The 22,642-nt window shown below is 48.9% G+C and overlaps 2 protein-coding genes across 2 annotated transcripts in view; one reads left to right on the forward strand and one right to left on the reverse strand.

The window, feature by feature from the left end:
• Nucleotides 1-1,057: 1,057 nt before the first annotated feature.
• On the reverse strand, nucleotides 1,058-5,299 carry LOC134869176 (putative uncharacterized protein ENSP00000383309). Its single transcript, XM_063890628.1, has 6 exons — nucleotides 5,262-5,299; nucleotides 4,798-5,023; nucleotides 3,580-4,283; nucleotides 2,687-3,088; nucleotides 1,431-1,922; nucleotides 1,058-1,355 (listed from the first exon to the last, which is right to left on the reverse strand). Exons 1-6 carry the CDS (start codon nucleotides 5,297-5,299, stop codon nucleotides 1,058-1,060), a joined length of 2,160 nt encoding a protein of 719 aa, XP_063746698.1.
• Nucleotides 5,300-7,327: 2,028 nt separating this feature from the next.
• The window catches only part of prdm5 (PR domain containing 5), a 38,959-nt gene continuing 23,644 nt past the window's right edge, over nucleotides 7,328-22,642 (forward strand). Inside the window, exons 1-13 of the mRNA XM_063891756.1 lie at nucleotides 7,328-7,532; nucleotides 8,240-8,323; nucleotides 8,862-8,984; nucleotides 11,937-12,105; nucleotides 12,439-12,616; nucleotides 12,718-12,810; nucleotides 12,901-13,022; nucleotides 14,726-14,805; nucleotides 16,822-16,906; nucleotides 17,021-17,178; nucleotides 17,661-17,754; nucleotides 19,177-19,337; nucleotides 21,389-21,482. Coding sequence (XP_063747826.1) covers nucleotides 7,440-7,532; nucleotides 8,240-8,323; nucleotides 8,862-8,984; nucleotides 11,937-12,105; nucleotides 12,439-12,616; nucleotides 12,718-12,810; nucleotides 12,901-13,022; nucleotides 14,726-14,805; nucleotides 16,822-16,906; nucleotides 17,021-17,178; nucleotides 17,661-17,754; nucleotides 19,177-19,337; nucleotides 21,389-21,482 — 1,534 coding nt within the window. The 5' untranslated portion in view covers nucleotides 7,328-7,439. The remainder of the gene's footprint in view (nucleotides 7,533-8,239; nucleotides 8,324-8,861; nucleotides 8,985-11,936; nucleotides 12,106-12,438; nucleotides 12,617-12,717; nucleotides 12,811-12,900; nucleotides 13,023-14,725; nucleotides 14,806-16,821; nucleotides 16,907-17,020; nucleotides 17,179-17,660; nucleotides 17,755-19,176; nucleotides 19,338-21,388; nucleotides 21,483-22,642) is intronic.

Raw genomic sequence — 22,642 nt, forward strand, 5'->3', positions numbered from 1 at the left:
GGATGGAAGGTCTTCAGAGGTCAGGACATGTGATGGGGAGGCCGAGGTCCTGACAGGGGTCGGGGGGAGGGTCGGGGGACACACACACATCATGGATGGGGCGGACATTCACAAAGACCCTCTCAGTGTGGAGATCAGGCCTGTAAGACACCCTCTCTAATGTCTTAATACCTGGATCAGAACATGACCCCCGCCTGGAGACACCAAACAGAGACCTGGGGGGACGGTCCCTTCTGAAGGGCGCTTTCTCCCCCATCTTAACCCTCCTTTTGTGTCCGTTCCTCCCGCAGTTTTTCAACTGCTCTGACCTTAATGCCTCAGACTAACGTTACCATGGATACCTGTGGTGGAGATACAGGGAACACACACATTGAAGATATTCCACACCCACATGTCGTTGGTACCTGGGTGTGTATTATCTGATGGATGGACATATTCATCTTCAAAATGCTCACTTTTATCAAGTTATTTTTTCGCAAATTGAAGAATTTAGATTTTCCCCCAAAATTAGACTTTTCTTGCAATAAATTCATAATTCTTCTTTATTCACCAAATGATCGTTTATTGATCAAGATATCAGAATGCTCACTTTTTGTTCAGAATGCTCACTTTTTGTTCAGAATGCTCACTTTTTGTTCAGAATGCTCACTTTTTGTTCAGAATGCTCACTTCTTCTCGTGTGGACTTAATCTACCCGTTCATTTCATGTGGAGGTCGTTGTTGACCCGTGGTGATCGGCTGTCTGTATGTTCAGATGCTACTGGGGAGGCGTTCTGAGGAGGCGTTCTGAGGAGGCGTTCTGAGGAGGCGTTCTGAGGAGGCGTTCTTAGGAGGCGTTCTTAGGAGGCGTTCTTAGGAGGCGTTCTGGGGAGGCGTTCTGAAGCGGCGTTCTGGGGAGGCGTTCTTAGGAGGCGTTCTTAGGATGTCTGAAGAGGCGTTCTGAAGAGGCGTTCTGAAGCGGCGTTCTGAGGAGGCGTTCTGAGGAGGCGTTCTTAGGAGGCGTTCTGAAGAGGCGTTCTTAGGAGGCGTTCTTAGGAGGCGTTCTGGGGAGGCGTTCTTAGGAGGCGTTCTGAAGAGGCGTTCTTAGGAGGCGTTCTGAAGAGGCGTTCTGAAGCGGCGTTCTGAAGAGGCGTTCTGAAGAGGCGTTCTTAGGAGGCGTTCTTAGGAGGCGTTCTGGGGAGGCGTTCTGAGGAGGCGTTCTGAGGAGGCGTTCTGAGGAGGCGTTCTGAGGAGGCGTTCTGGGGAGGCGTTCTGAGGAGGCGTTCTGAGGAGGCATTCTGAAGCGGCGTTCTGAAGAGGCGTTCTGAGGAGGCGTTCTGGGGAGGCGTTCTGAGGAGGCGTTCTGAGGAGGCGTTCTGGGGAGGCGTTCTGAGGAGGCGTTCTGAGGAGGCGTTCTGGGGAGGCGTTCTGAGGAGGCGTTCTGAGGAGGCGTTCTGAGGAGGCGTTCTGGGGAGGCGTTCTGGGGAGGCGTTCTTAGGAGGCGTTCTGAAGAGGCGTTCTGAAGAGGCGTTCTGAGGAGGCGTTCTGAGGAGGCGTTCTGGGAGGCGTTCTTAGGAGGCGTTCTGAAGAGGCGTTCTGAAGAGGCGTTCTGAAGAGCGTTCTGAGGAGGCGTTCTGGGGAGGCGTTCTGAGGAGGCGATCTTAGGAGGCGTTCTGAAGAGGCGTTCTGAAGAGGCGTTCTGAAGAGGCGTTCTGAAGAGGCGTTCTGAGGAGGCGTTCTGAGGAGGCAGTTCTGAGGAGGCGTTCTGGGGAGGCGTTCTTGGGAGGCGTTCTGGGGAGGCGTTCTGAAGAGGCGTTCTGAAGAGGCGTTCTGAGGAGGCGTTCCGAAGAGGCGTTCCGAAGAGGCGTTCCGAAGAGGCGTTCCGAAGAGGCGTTCGAAGAGGCGTTCGAAGAGGCGTTCTTAGGAGGTTCTGGGGAGGCGTTCTGAGAGCGTTGTGGAGGAGTGGCTTTTAGAGTTCTGAATTTAGAAAAAGTGGAATTTGACAAAGATCGAAATTGTGACGCACACACTGGACAGAGCGCTGGTGACTCGTCAATGAGCATAAGGTCAGTGTGTGGTGTTGTGTGGTGGGTGTGTGTGTCTGTAGGTAGGATTAGAGATCAGAGTGGGGGGGGACCCTGTTCTAATGAAAGCTGGTGAAGAGCTTCATGGATGAAGGCTTCGAGGTCAGGACATGTGTGGGGAGGCGTCGTAGGACTTGACAGGGGTCGAGGGAGGGTCGGGAGGCATCACACATCATGATGGGGGGACATCACAAAGCCCTCTCGTGTGGAGACAGGCCTGTAGAGCCCGTCTCTAATGCTTAATACCTGACAGAACAGCCCGTCTGAACACCAACAGAGACTGCGGGAGCCCTTCTGAGAGGCGCTTCTCCCCCATCTAACCCTCCTTTTGGTCCGGTTCCTCCCGCGTTTTCGAATGCCGCCTTAATGCCTCAGACAACTTACCATGATACGGGGGATTACAGTGAACACCCATTGAAGTTCCACACCACATGTCGTGGTACCTGAGATGTGTATTTCTATGGATGGACATTTATCTGAAATGCTCACTTTTCAGTTATTTTCGAATTGAGAATTTAGATTTCCCCCAATTAGACTGTTCTGCAATAATTCATAATCTTCTTTATTCACCAAATGACGTTTACTGATCAAGTACAGTATCTCACTTTTTGTCAGAATGCTACTTTTTGTCAGAATGCTCACTCTTCTCGGTAGGGACTAATCTACCGTGGCATTTCATGGGAGGTCGTTGTTGACCTGGTGATCGGCTGTCTGTAGGTAGTGCTTCGGGGAGGCGTTCTGAAGAGCCGTTCTGAGGAGGCGTTCTGGGGAGGCGTTCTGGGGAGGCGTTCTTAGGAGGCGTTCTGAAGAGGCGTTCTGAGAGGCGTTCTGAGGAGGCGTTCTGAGGAGGCGTTCTGAGGAGGCGTTCTGGGGAGGCGTTCTTGGGAGGCGTTCTGGGGAGGCGTTCTGAAGAGGCGTTCTGAGGAGGCGTTCCGAAGAGGCGTTCCGAAGAGGCGTTCCGAAGAGGCGTTCCGAAGAGAGGCGTTCTTAGGAGGCGTTCTGGGGAGGCGTTCTGAGGAGGCGTTCTGAGGAGGCGTTCTTAGGAGGCGTTCTGGGGAGGCGTTCTGAAGAGGCGTTCTGAGGAGGCGTTCTGAAGAGGCGTTCTGAAGAGGCGTTCTGAAGAGGCGTTCTTAGGAGGCGTTCTTAGGAGGCGTTCTGGGGAGGCGTTCTGAGGAGGCGTTCTGAGGAGGCGTTCTGGGGAGGCGTTCTGAGGAGGCGTTCTGAGGAGGCGTTCTGGGGAGGCGTTCTGAGGAGGCGTTCTGAGGAGGCGTTCTGAGGAGGCGTTCTGAGGAGGCGTTCTGAGGAGGCGTTCTGAGGAGGCGTTCTGGGGAGGCGTTCTGAGGAGGCGTTCTGAGGAGGCGTTCTGGGGAGGCCTTCTGAGGAGGCGTTCTGAGGAGGCGTTCTGGGGAGGCGTTCTTAGGAGGCGTTCTGAGGAGGCGTTCTGAGGAGGCGTTCTGAGGAGGCGTTCTGGGGAGGCGTTCTGAGGAGGCGTTCTTAGGAGGCGTTCTGAAGAGGCGTTCTGAAGAGGCGTTCTGAAGAGGCGTTCTGAAGAGGCGTTCTGAGGAGGCGTTCTGAGGAGGCGTTCTGGGGAGGCGTTCTTCGGAGGCGTTCTGGGGAGGCGTTCTGAAGAGGCGTTCTGAGGAGGCGTTCTGAAGAGGCGTTCCGAAGAGGCGTTCTGAAGAGGCGTTCTGAAGAGGCGTTCTGAGGAGGCGTTCTGAAGAGGCGTTCCGAAGAGGCGTTCCGAAGAGGCGTTCTGAAGAGGCGTTCTGAGGAGGCGTTCTGAAGAGGCGTTCCGAAGAGGCGTTCCGAAGAGGCGTTCCGAAGAGGCGTTCCGAAGAGGCGTTCTGAAGAGGCGTTCTGAGGAGGCGTTCTGAAGAGGCGTTCCGAAGAGGCGTTCCGAAGAGGCGTTCCGAAGAGGCGTTCCGAAGAGGCGTTCTGAGGAGGCGTTCTGAGGAGGCGTTCCGAAGAGGCGTTCCGAAGAGGCGTTCCGAAGAGGCGTTCCGAAGAGGCGTTCTTAGGAGGCGTTCTGGGGAGGCGTTCTGAGGAGGCGTTCTGAGGAGGCGTTCTTAGGAGGCGTTCTGGGAGGCGTTCTGAAGAGCCGTTCTGAGGAGGCGTTCTGAAGAGGCGTCCTGAAGAGGCGTTCTGAAGAGGCGTTCTGAAGAGGCGTTCTGAGGAGGCGTTCTGAAGAGGCGTTCTGAGGAGGCGTTCTGAAGAGGCGTTCTTAGGAGGCGTTCTTAGGAGGCGTTCTTAGGAGGCGTTCTGAGGAGGCGTTCTTAGGAGTCGTTCTGAGGAGGCGTTCTTAAGAGGCGTTCTGAAGAGGCGTTCTGAGGAGGCGTTCTGAGGAGGCGTTCTGGGGAGGCGTTCTTAGGAGGCGTTCTGAAGAGGCGTTCTGAAGAGGCGTTCTGAAGAGGCGTTCTGAAGAGGCGTTCTGAGGAGGCGTTCTGAGGAGGCGTTCTTAGGAGGCGTTCTTAGGAGGCGTTCTTAGGAGGCGTTCTGAGGAGGCGTTTCTAGAGTAGGAGGCGTTCTAGGAGGCGTTCTTAGGAGGCGTTCTGAGAGGCGTTCTTAAGAGGCGTCTGAAGAGGCGTTCTGAGAGGTGTTCTGAGGAGGCGTTCTGAGGAGGCGTTCTGAGGAGGCGTTCTGGGGAGGCGTTCTGAGGAGGCGTTCTTAGGAGGCGTTCTGAGGAGGCGTTCTGAGGAGGCGTTCTGAGGAGGCGTTCTGGGGGGGGGGGCCTTACTGGGTTTATTAGCACGTCATCAAAGGTTGCTGAGTCCTCCTCCAGTGGACTGAGGCTGAGGCGGGACCCTCGGTCCTCCTCCAGCGGACTGAGGCTGAGGCGGGACCCTCGGTCCTCCTCCAGTGGACTGAGCCGGGACCCTCGGGTCTCCTCCAGTGGACTGAGGCTGAGCCGGGACCCTCGGTCCTCCTCCGGACTGAGCCGGGACCCTCGGTCCTCCTCTGGACTGAGCCGGGACCCTCGGCTCACAGAACGAGTGTCCTAACCCACGCTCCACATTTCCTCCCTTCCTGTCTCCTGTTCTGGACGTCAATGGGTTTCTGAATGTGCTTTCGGGTCCTGAAGTCAGGTCTGTGGCACAAGCTGAAGAGATGGGGCTCCTGTAGCTGATGCACACAAACAACACCACAATACTCAGTCACAGGAGACCGGACTTAATTCACCGCTCATTGAAATGTGCTCACAACATGTCCACCACTAAGAACAGGTAGAGCCACGGCATGAGTAGTGAGGTCCCCCTCTCCCTGAAACCCTGCTCTGTACTGCTCGGACTGGAACAGATTCAAATGTGTGAGGGAATCCCAGCTCAGGGCCCAAAGCAAAATCTCCCAGTAACCTGTGGACTCCTCACCTCCTTCAGGAGGACTGGTGACTCAGCTTTATGCTCACAGACCCACCCTGCACTATCCACGACATGGACCAAGAACCGCGTATAGAGTACACACAGAGTATTCAGAGTACACACAGAGTATTCAGAGTACACACAGAGTATTCAGAGTACACACAGAGTATTCAGAGTACAAACAGAGTATTCAGAGTATACACAGAGTATTCAGAGTATAAACAGAGTATTCAGAGTACAAACAGAGTACACACAAAGTATTCAGAGTATAAACAGAGTATTCAGAGTACACACAGAGTATTCAGTATACACACAGAGTATTCAGAGTATAAACAGAGTATTCAGAGTACACACAGAGTATTCAGAGTATACACAGAGTATTCAGTATACACACAGAGTATTCAGAGTACACACAGAGTATTCAGAGTACACACAGAGTATTCAGTATACACACAAAGTATTCAGAGTATAAACAGAGTATTCAGAGTACACACAGAGTATTCAGTATACACACAGAGTATTCAGAGTACACACAGACTATTCAGAGTATACACAAAGTATTCAGAGTACACACAGAGTATTCAGAGTACACACAGAGTATTCAGAGTATAAACAGAGTATTCAGAGTACACACAGAGTATTCAGAGTACACACAGAGTATTCAGAGTATAAACAGAGTATTCAGAGTACACACAGAGTACACACAGAGTATTCAGAGTATAAACAGTATTCAGAGTACACAGAGTATTCAGAGTACACACAGAGTATTCAGTACACACAGAGTATTCAGAGTATAAACAGAGTATTCAGAGTACACACAGAGTATTCAGTACACACAGAGTATTCAGAGTATAAACAGTATTCAGAGTACACAGAGTATTCAGAGTACACACAGAGTATTCAGAGTATAAACAGAGTATTCAGAGTACACACAGAGTATTCAGAGTACACACAGAGTATTCAGAGTACACACAAAGTATTCAGAGTATAAACAGAGTATTCAGAGTACACACAGAGTACACACAGAGTATTCAGAGTATAAACAGTATTCAGAGTACACAGAGTATTCAGAGTACACACAGAGTATTCAGAGTACACACAGAGTATTCAGAGTATAAACAGAGTATTCAGAGTACACACAGAGTATTCAGAGTACACACAGAGTATTCAGAGTACACACAAAGTATTCAGAGTATAAACAGAGTATTCAGAGTACACACAGAGTATTCAGAGTACACACAGAGTATTCAGAGTACACACAAAGTATTCAGAGTACACACAAAGTATTCAGAGTATAAACAGAGTATTCAGAGTACACACAGAGTATTCAGAGTACACACAGAGTATTCAGAGTACACACAAAGTATTCAGAGTACACACAGAGTATTCAGAGTACACACAGAGTATTCAGTATACACACAGAGTATTCAGAGTACACACAGAGTATTCAGAGTATATACAGAGTATTCAGAGTACACACAGAGTATTAGTATTCAGAGTACTCTGAGTATATTCATAGTGGTTCTGCAGTATTGGTGTCTGCAGGGTGAGTATTTATAAGTATTCAGAGTACTCTGAGTATATTCATAGTGGTTCTGCAGTATTGGTGTCTGCAGGGTGAGTATTTATAAAGTATTCAGAGTACTCTGAGTATATTCATAGTGGTTCTGCAGTATTGGTGTCTGCAGGGTGAGTATTTATAAAGTATTCAGAGTACTCTGAGTATATTCATAGTGGTTCTGCAGTATTGGTGTCTGCAGGGTGAGTATTTATAAAGTATTCAGAGTACTCTGAGTATATTCATAGTGGTTCTGCAGTGTTGGTCTCTGCAGGCACTTCCGGCAGGTATCCTCTGGTTACAAACTTTGGACCAATCAGGAGGCGGCTCTGTGCAGCAGCGGAGGACAGCAGGACCCGGATCTGCAGGAGGACCGGAGGACCTGAATCTGCTTTAGTAACCCCGGAACATGGTGCTCTGAATCCGGTCCCAGTCTCGGAGGAGACCCGCAGACCCGGCACGATGCTGGGCATGTACGTCCCGGACCGGTTCTCCCTGAAGGCGTCTCAGGTCCAGGACGGGGTCGGGCTGTTCACCGCAAGGAGGGTCAGAAAGGTTCGGACTCTCAGAGACACTTTGAAACCGGTTTACATCCGGGACACTTTAACGCGACTCTTTATCAAATCTGTGATTTCAGTTTTACTGTTTCTGTTGCCTCTGTGCGCGAGGCAGGCTGTGACGTCATCTGCCACGTATCTGCTCCTCTGCAGGAGTGTGTGTGTGTGTGTGTGTGTGTGTGTGTGTGTGTGTGTGTGTGTGTGTGTGTGTATATGTGTGTATGTGTGTGTCTGCAGGAGTGTGTGTTTCTAGTAATTCCATGTCTACTCGGTATACATTCAGACAGACAGATGTATACCCCCCCCCCCCCCCCCTGCTGTCAGGTCTGAACAGAAGGCGTGAGGCGTTCAGGGTCTGCAGAGTTTGGTTATTTAAATGTGTGGAAAAGCAGCTGAGTGAACATGAATGCAACACAGATGTTGGCCCCGCCCCCTGGAGGTTAGGCTCCTCAGGAAGTTCAGAAAGGGAGACAGTGTGCAGTGAAGACACTGAAGAGATATTTATATAGACACTACCACACTGTAGAGCCCCACAGTTACCCAGAATGCAACACTGTGGACTTCCCACTGGAGTGTGTGTATGATTGATTTACCTGCAGAAATGATATTGAAGATGAGTTCAGAAGCCCAGAGATATTGGCTGGGTATCTGTTTATTATAAATATGTTATGCCCATATTTTCTGTCTGCTGTGGTCGTCTCAAAGGGAGAGAAGTTTGGTCCGTTTGCCGGAGAGAAGAAGCTTCCCGGGGAGCTGGACGAGAGCCTGGACACCCGGCTGATGTGGGAGGTGAGGGCTGCTTTGACATTATTATCATCATGTCTCTGCTCATGTTTCCTCTGCTGAATGTTCTCTAGATGCTGCATGTGTTGAAGAGCTGCTGCAGATGTTTCTGCATGAGTTCTGATCTGTGTTTCTATATCTGCATCCTCTCTGAAGCTGCTCCTCCTGATGGAGAGGTCTGTTGTAGAACGTTAGCACCTGTTAGCCCCCGTAGAGATCCATCCAACAGGACACATGTTACTAAATATGTAACGTCATGGTGAATCCTCTCCTTGCAGCACAGACACATCCTTCAGAACTGAAGGTGTGGATCCAGCAGCAGCAGCCTGCAGGACTCCCTCAGTTTCAGGAGGAAGAGAACATTAGCTCTCAGAGGGAGCACCTCAGGGCGTCTTTAAAGACTCCTCTCATGTCGTGCTATCTGCAGCGCCACATGGAGGGAGCCTGAGCACAGGAGGAAACCTCTCAGAACAACACGCTTTAATGCATCACCATGAAGGCAGCCGAATAATCAGAGTTGTTGCTGTTGTTGTTTTCCCTGCAGGTGCGTGGCAGTAAAGGAGACGTGCTGTACATCCTGGATGCTAGTAACCCACGCTACGCTAACTGGCTGCGCTTCGTGCACCAGGCACCGTCTCAGGATCAGAAGAACCTGGCCGCCATCCAGGTACGCTTCCTCTCCTCAGGAGCACATCAGGCTTTACCTCAGACAGGAAGGAGGAGCACATCAGGCTTTACCTCAGACAGGAAGGAGGAGCACATCAGGCTTTACCTCAGACAGGAAGGAGGAGCACATCAGGCTTTACCTCAGACAGGAAGGAGGAGCACATCAGGCTTTACCTCAGACAGGAAGGAGGGGCACATCAGGCTTTACCTCAGACAGGAAGGAGGAGCACATCAGGCTTTACCTCAGACAGGAAGGAGGAGCACATCAGGCTTTACCTCAGACAGGAAGGAGGAGCACATCAGGCTTTGCCTCAGACAGGAAGGAGGAGCACATCAGGCTTTGCCTCAGACAGGAAGGAGGAGCACATCAGGCTTTACCTCAGACAGGAAGGAGGAGCACATCAGGCTTTACCTCAGACAGGAAGGAGGAGCACATCAGGCTTTACCTCAGACAGGAAGGAGGAGCACATCAGGCTTTACCTCAGACAGGAAGGAGGAGCACAGAGAGGCTTTACCTCACACAGGAAGGAGGAGCACATCAGGCTTTACCTCAGACAGGAAGGAGGAGCACATCAGGCTTTACCTCAGACAGGAAGGAGGAGCACATCAGGCTTTACCTCAGACAGGAAGGAGGAGCACATCAGGCTTTGCCTCAGACAGGAAGGAGGAGCACATCAGGCTTTACCTCAGACAGGAAGGAGGAGCACATCAGGCTTTACCTCAGACAGGAAGGAGGAGCACAGAGAGGCTTTACCTCAGACAGGAAGGAGGAGCACATCAGGCTTTACCTCAGACAGGAAGGAGGAGCACATCAGGCTTTACCTCACACAGGAAGGAGGAGCACATCAGGCTTTACCTCACACAGGAAGGAGGAGCACAGAGAGGCTTTACCTCAGACAGGAAGGAGGAGCACATCAGGCTTTACCTCAGACAGGAAGGAGGAGCACATCAGGCTTTACCTCACACAGGAAGGAGGAGCACATCAGGCTTTACCTCATACAGGAAGGAGGAGCACATCAGGCTTTACCTCAGACAGGAAGGAGGAGCACACCAAGCTTTACCTCACACAGGAAGGAGGAGCACATCAGGCTTTACCTCACACAGGAAGGAGGAGCACAGAGAGGCTTTACCTCAGACAGGAAGGAGGAGCACATCAGGCTTTACCTCAGACAGGAAGGAGGAGCACATCAGGCTTTACCTCACACAGGAAGGAGGAGCACATCAGGCTTTACCTCATACAGGAAGGAGGAGCACATCAGGCTTTACCTCATACAGGAAGGAGGAGCACATCAGGCTTTACCTCATACAGGAAGGAGGAGCACATCAGGCTTTACGTCAGACAGGAAGGAGGAGCACATCAGGCTTTACCTCATACAGGAAGGAGGAGCACATCAGGCTTTACCTCATACAGGAAGGAGGAGCACATCAGGCTTTACCTCATACAGGAAGGAGGAGCACATCAGGCTTTACCTCATACAGGAAGGAGGAGCACATCAGGCTTTACCTCATACAGGAAGGAGGAGCACATCAGGCTTTACGTCAGACAGGAAGGAGGAGCACATCAGGCGTTAACACATGTGTCAGCAGCAGGATGGAGGTGTCTGCAGACTCCTCTAGTGCCCATCAGACACAACGTGGTGTTCCCTCTCCTGTAGGTGCATCTTCCAGTGCGTGCCATCAGCCCCGCTCTAACGTGGCTTTACCGATACACCTCTGTTCCCAGTCGTTATGCTAAGCTATGCTAACGGCCTTTAGGCTGTTGCTTCATATTTAACATAAAATGAAACCCATTTATTCCCCATGCCAAGCTGCTCTCTTAGACAAACAAGTGCAAGATAGGAAACAAGCACAGGTAGAAGGGTTGTCATTCAGGTGACTTCTTTCATATTTAAGTCTCAGAAGTTGAGGGAAACCTTTGAGTCACCATTAAAAAATCACCTTTTGTCAGCAGCGAAGGTCAAAATGGAAACCAGGCGACCTTAAGTTTAGTTTTAAAGGTTGAAATAAATACTGAACTGTAGTAGAGGATGCCCGGACTGGATCTGGAGAGGTCCTCTTTCTGTGAGAAGATAAACCAGAGCTCTGTCCGGCTGAAGACTGATGGTCTACTGATGAAGAGGAGATGAGGGTCTGTGCTTCCTGTAGGTCGGTAACGCAGCGTGTGATTGGCTGCTCAGAGGTCATGACGTGTGTCGGCGCTCTGCCTTCCCTCACGCTGACAGTTATGGTGCAGCTCTTCTCTTCTTAATCACTATTTATGTGTAGTTAGGATCCAGCAGTGGATTTTATTAGCGTGACCTTCGGGGACGGGAAGTTCATGAAACATTTTTAGAGTTTGACCTTCGACCTCATCAGGATTAACGGACTCATGTCCCGCTGTAATGACTTCAACCTGCAGACACACTCAGCAGTCTGGTTAGAGATGTGTGTGAGCAACAATACTCTCCTTATCGTGACGCTCTTAAACTCTCAGGTGAAGTGCAGTCCGCGCGCCATGGAGAGTTACTGTGTGTTCACAAGATTAGAATCAAAGTGGACCAAGACATTTTTTGACTGGCTTTTTTCTGAAAATGCTCGTCCTAAAACATCTGAATTAGTTCTAAAAATTATTACTTTCCTGAAAATCTTAGAATTCAGGTTTTCTTTAACATATCTCTCCGGCGGCGGACAGACTGGCAGCCTCTTCGCTCTGGCACCATCTGAATGCATGTGTGTGTTGAATATGTGTCAACAGAGTGGAAAGCTGAATTTCCCCCCAGGGCATCAATAACGGTTCCTCTTTTATTATATCAACTCAGACTTTTTCTTAAAGTCTCGAAATTCACTTTTTTTCTGCAGAGCTCCAAATGTATACTTTTTTAGAAAATCTCTAAATTCTGAAAGTGTCACAACAGACCCGTCTCAGACAACTTAATATACAATATAATTCAAGCCTTCTGTTGCTGTGTCTCAGGATGGAGAGAACATCTTCTACCTGGCGGTCGACGACATCGACACTGACACGGAGCTCCTGATTGGCTACCTGGACAGCGACATGGAGGAGGAGGAGGAGGAGGAAGAGGAGGAGGTGATCAAGGACGACGACGACAACAGTAAAGACGCCAGACACCTCGTCGAAATGGGTACCGAGTTATGATTTAATCCCGACCTCTGATGAGTACTAACAGAATATGTTAGGTCTGTTTCTCAGTTTGAAAACTCTCCAAATCTCACCTTCTAGACTTTTCTTGGAAAACTCATAACCCTTTTCTCAACATTTCAAAATTCAGACCTTTCTCTTTAAAACCTCCAAAGACGGAACTATTTCACAAAAGTTCAAATTCAGACTTGTTTCCCCAAAAATCTGATTTCTTAAAATTTCAACATTTTCTAAGACTCTGAATTTCCCTACAGGAGTGAAAAGTAGGTTCATCTTATCTTAAATCTCAAAATTCTGACCTCCTCCTCTTCCTCAGAGCTGGTGATAAAGAAGGAGGACCACCCCTGCCTGCTGTGTGAGAGCAGCTTCCCGTCGGAGGAGATCCTGGCAGCTCACCTGCAGACCCTGCACCAGAGGCCCAGCAGCGAGGAGAAGGACTTCAAGTGCAAAACCTGCGGCAAGAAGTTCCCCGTCAGACAGGCCCTGCAGCGCCAGTGCGTCCTCCCTTACCCCTTAAGCTGATCCCAGTGCAGATCCATTCTGTGCGTCCTCTCTTATTCTGTGTCTTATTTGTATTGTATTTGACCCTCCTCAGTGTCCTGCACTGCTCCGAGTCTGTGGACCCCTCCTCCGACTCTAAAGCCCACCAGTGCTCTCTGTGCCACAGCAGCTTCAGCTCCATCTCCAGGTAACGCTCTATACACCTGTGAACACCTGCAGTGTACCTTACACACACAGTGACATTTATCTGTGTCCTCCTCCTCCTCCTCCTCCTCAGCTTCGTGCAGCATAAGGAAGCCTGTAAAGGAGACGCTCGGTTCATCTGTAAAGCAGAGAGCTGCGGGAAGAGATTCAAGAGCAAAGACGCTCTGAAGAAGCACAAAGGAAACGTCCACACAGGTGAGCAGGGAGAGAGGTGCAGGAATGAGTCCCTGACGTGACTCAGCATTAAATCACTGGTTTGTTCATGCTTTTAGTTTGAAATGTCAAGTTATGCCTCTTGAAACTCTAGTCTGGGCTTCATAGACTGGTGTTAATATGTGGAGATGATCCTGCTGATGAAGTCTCCGAAACGTTTGAGATTATTTTCTGACATAATCCAAAATCAAATGGAGGAATCCCATTGGACCAGAGAGATGCTGCCTTCAGGGACCAGCAACGAAACACTGCCTCCTGCAGCTCTGTGTTTCCACACAGAAAGCAGTTCCCTCAGAACGTGTTGTGGTGCTGATGGTCGGTCAGCTGCTCTCAGAAACTGGATCACGTGATGACGGAGCCTCTAATGACTGTGTAGGATCTGACCTGTGTGTCGGGCTGGAGATAATTGGACTTCTGAAGCTATTTATGATGGGATGTAGGGCAGCGAGATCTGCACTGCCGAGAGTCACACACACACATCTCTGAGATAGTGTGTGTGTGTGTGGATCAGACTCCTCAGATGTGGGTCGGATGGGGATAAGAAGGCAGATCCTTAAAAAGTTTTAAAGGCATTAATTCATTAGTCTAAATAAATCCGGGCCTTATTTGGATAACAGAAATCTTAAATCATTCTTCCGTCAAAAAATGCTGAATGCTTGATGCTACTTCTGTGATTCAGCGCCTCTACAGAAAGAGACAAGTTCACTTTCAGTTTGATTTCCTAATAACGCAGCGCTGTAACATTGCACCAGGCTTTAGTCTAACCCAGTATCAGGGTCTCTGCTCCCTCTCTCTGGGGGTGTCGTCCTCAAACCAAAATGCAGATTTACCCCTGAAATGTCAAAGTGCTGCCAGGAAACAATCTCTCTGTTGGTCAGAAAGGGTTTACTGAGTCCACAGATATGGAGATGGGTTCAGATGTCTGGTCAGACGGCAGAGACAGCTTACGGAGAATAAAGAGGGGATGGATGTCCGGTGGGTCTGCGGGGGACGAGTGGCAGGCAGCAGGCTGACACTGAGACTGAGATTTCTGATCCTTTCTGTACTCTCCTTTTTTCTGGAGAGGAAGTAAAGGAACTGGAGCTCTGGATCTATTTGTTGTTGGAGGAGCGATATCTGACTCAGCAGCTTTCAGACGTGAAGACACTATTATTCTAATGCAGGATCTTCACCTGGAAGTGGGCGGGGCTTAATTTAGACAGGAAGTGACGTTAGCGCCTCATGCTGTATTCTTCTAGAGAAACCCTGATGCATGAGGACATTCATTATGAATACTTAGGCTTTGGTAACACACCGTGCTAAGCTAGTTTTATCCACCTTAGCATCCTTTAAGCTCTCCGTCCTCCAGGAGCTGCAGGAGACTCCAGAACTAAAACATCTGTCCTCATAAACAATGATGCCGTACAGACTGACTCACGGCTCTCCAGGGGAACAGTTCTCCCTCTCACGAGGCAGCGCAGCATCAACAGGATGGAAGCTATTTAAAGATAAACCAGTTATGTAATGATGCCTTAAACTCTGCTTTTCTTCGGCTGTGAACTCTGCAGGGCCTCGTCAACGTGTTTCATTTCTGTCTCTGTGATGATTGCTTTTAAATTGCTGTCCTGATTGCTCTCCTCTGTCCTCCGTCTGTCCTCCGTCCTGCAGCTTTTGGTCATTTCTTCTATTTTTTCTGTCCTCTGCAGGGAGCGCACGCCGGAAACTCACATGCACGATCTGCAACAGGAAGTGCTCGTCCTCTCTGAACCTGCAGGAGCACAGGAAGGTGAGCGTCAGATTTATAAATCTACTTTAATGTCCCTCTGTAATCTGGAGATCTGCTGCTCTGTGGACCTTGAAACGCTTGGACTCTGAGACTCTGGGATGCACAATTTAAAACATCTCCTGACTTTATAAACTCCAAAACAGTATTCAATCACAGCCTTAAAATAGTGTTTTCTTTATGGACACACACACACACACACACACACACACACACACACACACACACACACACACACACACACACACACACACACACACACTCACTCACTCACTCACTCACTCACTCACTCACTCACTCACTCACTCACTCACTCACTCACTCACTCACTCACTCACTCACTCACTCACTCACTCACTCACTCACTCACTCACTCACTCACTCACTCACTCACTCACTCACTCACTCACTCACTCACTCACTCACTCACTCACTCACTCACTCACTCACTCACTCACTCACTCACTCACTCACTCACTCCGTGTGTGTGTGTGTGTGTGTGTGTGTCCAGGTCAGCATCACACTCACATGGTGATGATGTTTCTCCTCCTGTAATTGAGATGTTCAGAATAATTGAGTCCTCATCTCCATCAGAGTCTCTGCGGAGCGGCCAGCGGACCATAAAGCGGCTGAACGCTCCGTTATTAAAATGTTGCTCTGCTTTATCGGAGCCGAAACTCCAGCCATCACTGCAGCTGACGGAGACAAGACAGGACTCTCTGCACTTATCACTTTCTGTCAGGAGGACGAGCTTTACCCTTTAAACACTCTCCTTTAAAGAGTCCTCTCTGCTGATGTTCAGGTGTATATCAGTATGTAGTGTCTCTACTTTAAAGAGTCCTCTCCTGCTGATGTTCAGGTGTATATCAGTATGTAGTGTCTCTACTTTAAAGAGTCCTCTCCTGCTGATGTTCAGGTGTATATCAGTATGTAGAGTCTCTACTTTAAAGAGTCCTCTCCTGCTGATGTTCAGGTGTACATCAGTATGTAGTGTCTCTACTTTAAAGAGTCCTCTCCTGCTGATGTTCAGGTGTATATCAGTATGTAGAGTCTCTACTTTAAAGAGTCCTCTCCTGCTGATGTTCAGGTGTACATCAGTATGTAGTGTCTCTACTTTAAAGAGTCCTCTCCTGCTGATGTTCAGGTGTATATCAGTATGTAGAGTCTCTACTTTAAAGAGTCCTCTCCTGCTGATGTTCAGGTGTATATCAGTATGTAGTGTCTCTACTTTAAAGAGTCCTCTCCTGCTGATGTTCAGGTGTATATCAGTATGTAGTGTCTCTACTTTAAAGAGTCCTCTCCTGCTGATGTTCAGGTGTATATCAGTATGTAGTGTCTCTACTTTAAAGAGTCCTCTCCTGCTGATGTTCAGGTGTATATCAGTATGTAGTGTCTCTACTTTAAAGAGTCCTCTCCTGCTGATGTTCAGGTGTATATCAGTATGTAGTGTCTCTACTTTAAAGAGTCCTCTCCTGCTGATGTTCAGGTGTATATCAGTATGTAGTGTCTCTACTTTAAAGAGTCCTCTCCTGCTGATGTTCAGGTGTATATCAGTATGTAGTGTCTCTACTTTAAAGAGTCCTCTCCTGCTGATGTTCAGGTGTATATCAGTATGTAGTGTCTCTACTTTAAAGAGTCCTCTCCTGCTGATGTTCAGGTGTATATCAGTATGTAGTGTCTCTACTTTAAAGAGTCCTCTCCTGCTGATGTTCAGGTGTATATCAGTATGTAGTGTCTCTACTTTAAAGAGTCCTCTCCTGCTGATGTTCAGGTGTATATCAGTATGTAGTGTCTCTACTTTAAAGAGTCCTCTCCTGCTGATGTTCAGGTGTATATCAGTATGTAGTGTCTCTACTTTAAAGAGTCCTCTCCTGCTGATGTTCAGGTGTATATCAGTATGTAGTGTCTCTACTTTAAAGAGTCCTCTCCTGCTGATGTTCAGGTGTATATCAGTATGTAGAGTCTCTACTTTAAAGAGTCCTCTCCTGCCGATGTTCAGGTGTATGTTCTGTGTGGCAGGTCCATGAAATACTGGAATGCCACGCCTGTGACAAGAAGTTCATCTCAACCAATCAGCTGAAGCGTCACATGATCACACACTCAGGTGAGACAGAAACACATTTTGCTCGGAGATGTTTTCCTGTTTCTTCAGACAGAAATGTTTAATGCTTAATGTCCTAGTGACAGTCTGTTTCCCATGATGCACTGTGCTCCTCAGAGAAGCGTCCGTACACCTGTGAGGTGTGCAGCCGCTCCTTCAAGCGCCTCGACCAGGTGACGGCTCACAAGATCATCCACAGCGAGGACAAGCCGTACAAATGCAAGCTGTGCGGGAAGGAGTTCGCCCACCGCAACGTCTACAAGAACCACAAGAAGGTCAGGGGGGGGTCTCAAACTCCTGATGTAAAACTGGGGATGACCTCCCATGATGCACCACTGCTTCAGGACCCCAGACTCACTCTGTCTGAATTAAAGCCCCTCTGTGTAGAACGCTGATTCCTCTCTAATCAGCCCCCCCTCTCTAATGCTGCTCTGATTGGCGCTTCCTGAGAGCAGGGGGATTCATTGGGAGGCTGTAATCCATCAGGGTCTCGATGGAGGCTGTTATCTGTGGGGTCTCCCCCCTCCCCCCCACCCTGTTTACTTTGGGGATTGGGGTATCACTCAGACAGATAGGTTGTGTTTCAAGGGGGGGGGGGGCAGGAAAACAGAAGCACTTTGAACTTAAAGCCCCTAGAGCTGCTCGTCTCCATCAGGTCAACAAACTCAGTCTACATGATGGAGGGGGGGGGGGTCTTCTTACTGTGTTTTGATGTGGGGGGGTCTCCTAACTGTGTGTAAATACTCTCTCTCTGCAGACCCACTCTGAGGAGAGACCCTTCCAGTGTGACGAGTGCAAAGCTTTGTTCAGGACCCCCTTCTCCCTGCAGCGCCACCTCCTCATCCACAACAGTGAGTCACCGTCATCAAAACAGGCCCCGCCCCTTTGCACACCTGTCCAAAATGCTGAGTGTGTGTGTGTGTGTGTGTGTGTGTGTGTGTGTGTGTGTGTGTGTGTGTGTGTGTGTGTGTGTGTGTGTGTGTGTGTGTGTGTGTGTGTGTGTTAATCATGTTCGGTACTACAGCTTACTTTTCTTTATTCTGGAACTCTCAAAATTCAGACTTCTTCTTAAATCTATTCTGACAAAGAAAATCTAAACTTTCTGACTTTTTTTGTCAAAATTTCTGAATTCTATCGATCTTCAAAAATATTGGAATTCTCACTTTTTACAGAATCTCCAAATTTGATTTTTTTTCACATTCATGACTTTTTTCCGAAAATCTTAAAATTCCGACTTTTTTTCTCAAATTTCTCAATTTTTCTGAAAATCTCAGAATTCTCCTATTTTTAGAGACAACATTTCAAAATCTGACTTTTTCTTTCCAGTTGTTTCAGCTCTGATGCACTATGATCAAATATTCCTTGTTAGCTTTAAGTAGTTGTAAGTACTCCGGATCCAGTGTATAAGTTACTGTGTGTGTGTGTGTGTGTGTGTGTGTGTGTGTGTGTGTGTGTGTGTGTGTGTGTGTGTGTGTGTGTGTGTGTGTGTGTGTGTGTGTGTGTGTGTGTGTTTAACACCCCTCTGAAGCCGCGCTGTGAGTTATAATGAAACCTTTATGCGGGGGAGTCGCTGACAGTAATTATCAGCAAGTGTTTCCATTAAATTAAAAACACTTACACTGCTGTCCCACTTTATAGAGCTGACCGTCAGCGGCCTTGTAACAGGAGAACACACACACACACACACACACACACACACACACACCCTGGATATTGAATGATGTGCGTATAATGGAAATGCTTGCTGCAGGACAATAGGCCGGTTGTGTGCAGACGGGGGAGGCGTGAAGGAACAGCTGAGTGTGTCTGTCTGCACGGTTCCTGCCGTCTGATTCAGAGCCGGCTCTCCTGGAGACGTGGAGAATGAAACGTGGTGTAGCAGTTTTTATTTGACTGTTTCCCCCGGGCCGTGTTCGGCTGCAAAGTAAAGAAGCATCGCTGCAGTCCGCCTGCAGCTCAAAGGGTCTCATTGTGAACAAGGACATGTTGAGACAGTAGTAGGGGTCTCCAGCTCATACAAACTGCATATGTTGGGCCGTTAGCACAGTTAGCACAGTTAGCATAAGTTGCTCGACTTGACCCCCATCAGCAGAGCGTATGCAGCAGTCTGTCAGAGCGCTGCGAGGCGTCCTCACCTGTCAGAGCCTGGCGGGGGGAGGAGCTGTGTTCCTCTGCAGCCGCTTTGTGTTGCTCTGTCTGTGATGATGATGATGATGTGTGTGCAGAGGCTCCTCAATAGAAAACTGCAGATGTCTCTCTGAATGTCCCCGCAGGTGAGAGGACGTTTAAGTGTGACCAGTGCGACGCCACCTTCAAGAGGAAGGACACGCTCAACGTGCACATCCAGGTGGTGCACGACGGACACAAGAAGTACAAGTGCGACCTGTGTGAGAAAGCCTTCGTCACGCCGTCCGTCCTCAAGAGCCACAAGAAGGTGAATAAAAGAGTGTTCTGAACAGCTCAATCCCTCAGCCATTATCTGCCGCACAGCTCTGTCCCAGATTCACTTCCTTTGTGCCAGAAAATAACCGGCAATCTGAAGCTGTTAGAGACGTCTGGTCCATCAGCTTTATACACACTCAGGGAGGCCCACGCGCTACAGAGCTCCTCCATCAGGAGAGACTCAGCTTCAGAAAGGGCCAACATCTGTATCATACAATCAAATGAAGCACCTCCTCCGAGTCTTTACCTCCTGTTTCTGACATGGACTCGGATAAAGGAGGTCTTACGTCTGATCCAGGTGTCCTTACATCACAGCATGACCTTCAAACAAAGGTCATGCTGTTTATAAGGAGGCGTGAGGCTGACATCATTTTATTATAGACTTCTGTTTTATATTTTGATCATTTTTTTATTTCTGACAATTATTCCATTCTGAAATCACCTGGCAGCTCTCCAGCTCAGAGTGTGTGTGTGTGTGTGTGTGTGTGTGTGTGTGTGTGTGTGTGTGTGTGTGTGTGTGTGTGTGTGTGTGTGTGTGTGTGTGTGTGTGTGTGTGTGTGTTATGAGAGAAGGTGTGTGTGTGCATGTTCTGCACATTGTACGAGCCTCTCTGGAAGAAATCAGCATGAATGTAAATTACAGGGTTTATGTTTGAGCGGTTACACACACACACACACACACACACACACACACACACACACACACACACACACACACACACACACACACACACACACACACACACACACACATTATATATCAAAACTCTGAATAAATTCCTCTCCTGTGATCTCAGTCTGTAGTAAAGTCCCAGCATTATTCTGAACCTCTTCACGTTTAAAGAACTCTCTTTTTACAAAACATTTCAGTTCATGATAAAGATCCAAAGATGGCTGTCCCCCCCCCACCCTGTGGAGGTGGGGGGGTTTCAGTTCATGATAACTGAAACACCCCCCCCCCCCACCCTGTGGAGGTGAAACAGCCATCAGCCATGATATCTGTCCTCTGAGTTTCGCTGCACATCTGGGACACATGTGTTCAGTGTGTGTGTGATTGTTTGTGCATGTGTGTGTGTGAGCCTTTGTAAGGAAACACCCGAGGTGTCAGAGGGACTCTGTGGGTGACGGGGGTCCGGGGGGGGGGGGGCATTTCCTGTATTGTTGTTCGGCTGTTGAAGCTGTCGCTCTGAGTCTAAACTCTCAGACTCACCGATCGGATCTGAATGTGAAACAGGAGGGGAGGAAATCAGTTAGGGGGGGGGGGGGCGGAAAGTACATGCTTTCCACATGGAGCAGGAGGAGGAGGGGTGGTGAAGGCTCTCCTACATGTTGTATGTTCTGTGGTTTGATCCTGCAGGAGGCTCACTGATCCACTGTCAGGAGAACAGGTTCATTCACTGAGAGTGCAGTGGTGCATTGTGGGAGAAACCTGCATCTAGAGTGCATTCACACCAGAAAGAGAACTGGACCTGACGTCAGAGGTGGGTCCCCCTTCTGACTCCCGGGTCCCAGATCATCCTGGGATCTTCTGCATCCATTGGAGCATGTGCACTGGCGCTTTGCTTAAGCCCTGGCCCCCAGTTTAAGCCCAGCCCTCCATACTTAAGCAAATCAGGTATTAATTAGCTAGTTAGCGCAGTTAGCGTTGAATCAGCTAGCTAGCTCTTGCGTTATCAGCGGCTATTCAGATGTTTGGCTGTGATTTGAAACTCAGAAATCTAAGTGAGCTGCTCGTTGAAAGGCAAATGCTCCTGACTGTGATTCTGTTTATTGCATTTATTTCTGGGAGAACAGAAACAGTGACAGCCTGGAGACTCTAAACCCTCTGACGGCGGATCAGTGGACTTTAGAGCGGGTTTCCCCGACCAGCACCAGAATCAGATCAGTGTGTTTTAGTGGTCGGAAGGTGCAGCGTGACGGAGGGTAATTCCTCCTCTGATCACTATCTGATACGTCAGATTGAATCCAGGTATCGGGGGGGGGGGGGGGGGGGGGGTGCATGTTCCTAGCGTCCTCTCTAATGTCCTCCACATGTCCTCTGCAGACTCACACCGGGGAGAAGGAGAAGATCTGCCCGTACTGCGGACAGAAGTTCGCCAGCAACGGGACGCTGAGGGTCCACATCCGCAGCCACACAGGTGAGAGGACCCCCTGCTGCTTCATTTAGACCAGGGGGATTCATTATGTGTGTTACATTACACACACACACACACACACACACACACACACACACACAAAAGATGAGGGTGAAGAGGGCTTTGGTCCGATAGGGACTCGAACCGGTGACCATTCGGTTCCCAAGTCAGAGGTAAATACAGTTCACTCACTAATGACTCTTAAAATCCCTTCAAGATAAAATACTGATAAAGAAGGATTTAAGGCACTAGATGAGTTTAACGGGAGATTAGATCTCACCGACATCTAAAGAATATAACTGCTAAATAAAACAACGTGTGCAACACAAACTGAAGTTCAGGTGAATAAAAACCGACTCTCTGTAAAACGTCACGGATGGGGGAAAGGACCCAAGCACAGAACCAACAGCAGGGGGCAGGGGTACAGGCATCAAAGGGCGAGCTTTGATTTATAAAACAGCTGAAAACAAAATGCAGAAAAAAAGTACAACAAGGGAAAGGTATCAAAGGGAAAACACAGACAACCCGGTGGAAAAGGGAGGGCTGACGAGGGAGATCCAAATCATCACAGTGAACAGGCAAACGACGACGATGCGACAAAGAACACTCAGGACAGACCAGACTAAATACAGAGCAGGGTAATCACAAGACAAGACACAGCTGGGAAGGGGAGGTGAAACACAGGGGCAGCAGGTGAGCACGATCAGACAATCACACAGGAAGGAAACTAAAGACAGGAAGTAAATTAGACAAGACAGGAAGTGACAAAACAAGATACACTTCAAAATAAAACATTCAACTATAAATACAGAAACTGAGATCCTTACAGGTGTGTGTCGTCTGCATCCCCTCCTCTCAAGATGCTCCGCTCTGATCACCTTTACAGCTATCCTCACACCTGTCCTACATCATAATATTACATCCCAACATGCTGCTGCTACCTAGGAATGTATTTTCAAAATAAAAGCCCCCCAACACTGATTATGTGTACCATACAAAGGGACCTTGTTTTTCAAAATAAAAGCCCCCACAAGATGCTTCTGCTGGTTCCAGTCCCTGCCACACACAGAGCCTGGAGGTTCATTAAACTGGAAAAGTACACATTCCTGTGTGTCTCCTTACCAACACACACACAGAACACAGACACACAGACACACACACAC

This window comes from Eleginops maclovinus, chromosome 9 (assembly GCF_036324505.1).
Source record: "Eleginops maclovinus isolate JMC-PN-2008 ecotype Puerto Natales chromosome 9, JC_Emac_rtc_rv5, whole genome shotgun sequence".
NCBI classification, from domain to species: Eukaryota; Metazoa; Chordata; class Actinopteri; order Perciformes; family Eleginopidae; genus Eleginops; species Eleginops maclovinus.